The following is a 1,221-nucleotide window of genomic DNA, read 5'->3' on the forward strand; positions in this document are numbered from 1 at the left end:
AGCAGTATGGCAGTGTGTCAGGACACATGTCTGTTTGTCCACAGACTCTGCTTGGCGCGCAGCCACACAGTTTCTAGCTGCTGCTTATAACCTCCACTAAAAAGATTATGTTCTCTCCTGTGTCTGTTTGTTTGTTTTTCAGCAGGATTAAGCAAAAAGCACTGAGCCAACTCGCACCAGAGTTTTTCCTTAACACTGCAAAACTCTGTCCAATCTTCACTAAAACTGTCACAGATGATCTGTAGACCAAGCCTCAGAAAATCACATGGATTTTTGATTTTCCAAAGTATTCATCAATCGCAAACAGGAAGTGAGGTCATATCTCAGCAACACTTCAAACTAAACCGGGTACATGCAGTTGGGACCCCATCAGAAGGATGGGGTCAGCCTCAGCCAGTCAGAATAAAGGAATCTCTATGTGTGAAGTACAGGCACATTTTTGTGAGTGATACAACATGTAGTGAAAGACCTTGTGCGGGGTCCAGGGAGGCTAACCAGGTGGAGCAGAGGCCTCTTCGTGGTTTATGTATCTTGGTTTTGTACCGGACAACAGCTACCAGGATCTGAAGCCTGTGTGGGTGAGCCTGAGACAAGAGATTTCACTGTGACTTCTCCTGGCTCTGTCTTGAGTAATACCAGTGAAGGCATACAGATGAATCAGCATATTTTTTCATAGCAGTTAAATCATTGCTTTGAAGAACAATCTACCTGGAGAGAGGAGGCGATGGAGAAGGAGCGAGGCTGGATCTCAGGGAAAAGATCCAGGAGATAGTCCACTTTGAGTTGTGCTGTAGTGTGGGGGAAATCTGCCAGAACCTGCAGCAGCAAGAGCAAGACTTACTCAACCAGCAGATCAAAACACAGTTTTATAGATTTAAAGCCTCAAACAAATCTGACTCCTACTGTTACTACAAATGTTCACCAGGACTGACTCATTTCTTACAAACAAAAACGTGTAACATCAAAATAATCTGACATTCTAATGATGTAAGAAGTGAGGCTGGGTCTGTTATTGTCAGGTTTAACCCGCAGCCCGGCGCTGACTCCACTCCTCAGCCGTCACCTCCAGCGCGGTGCGTCGGGGCCGGTTGCAGTAGCTGTGCAGCTCCGACTGTCCTGCCACTGAGCCGAACTCCACCAGCTTTTCTTGCTCCAGCTCATTGTCGGAGAAGGTAGACAGCATCTCAAAGAAGGAGCGGCGGGGGACAGCGCCGATGTCCA

General features: G+C 47.1%; 1 protein-coding gene across 1 annotated transcript in view; it reads right to left on the reverse strand.

The window, feature by feature from the left end:
• The window catches only part of ndor1 (NADPH dependent diflavin oxidoreductase 1), a 14,211-nt gene that overhangs the window by 5,702 nt on the left and 7,288 nt on the right, over positions 1-1,221 (reverse strand). Inside the window, exons 10-11 of the mRNA XM_023397924.2 lie at positions 709-816; positions 470-584 (exon numbers count right to left, since the gene is read on the reverse strand). Of these exons, the coding sequence (XP_023253692.1) occupies positions 470-584; positions 709-816 (223 nt within the window). The remainder of the gene's footprint in view (positions 1-469; positions 585-708; positions 817-1,221) is intronic.

This window comes from Seriola lalandi, unplaced genomic scaffold (genome assembly GCF_002814215.2).
Source record: "Seriola lalandi dorsalis isolate HSWRI2012SDOR001 ecotype SW California unplaced genomic scaffold, Sedor1 jcf7180002054939, whole genome shotgun sequence".
NCBI lineage: Eukaryota > Metazoa > Chordata > Actinopteri > Carangiformes > Carangidae > Seriola > Seriola lalandi.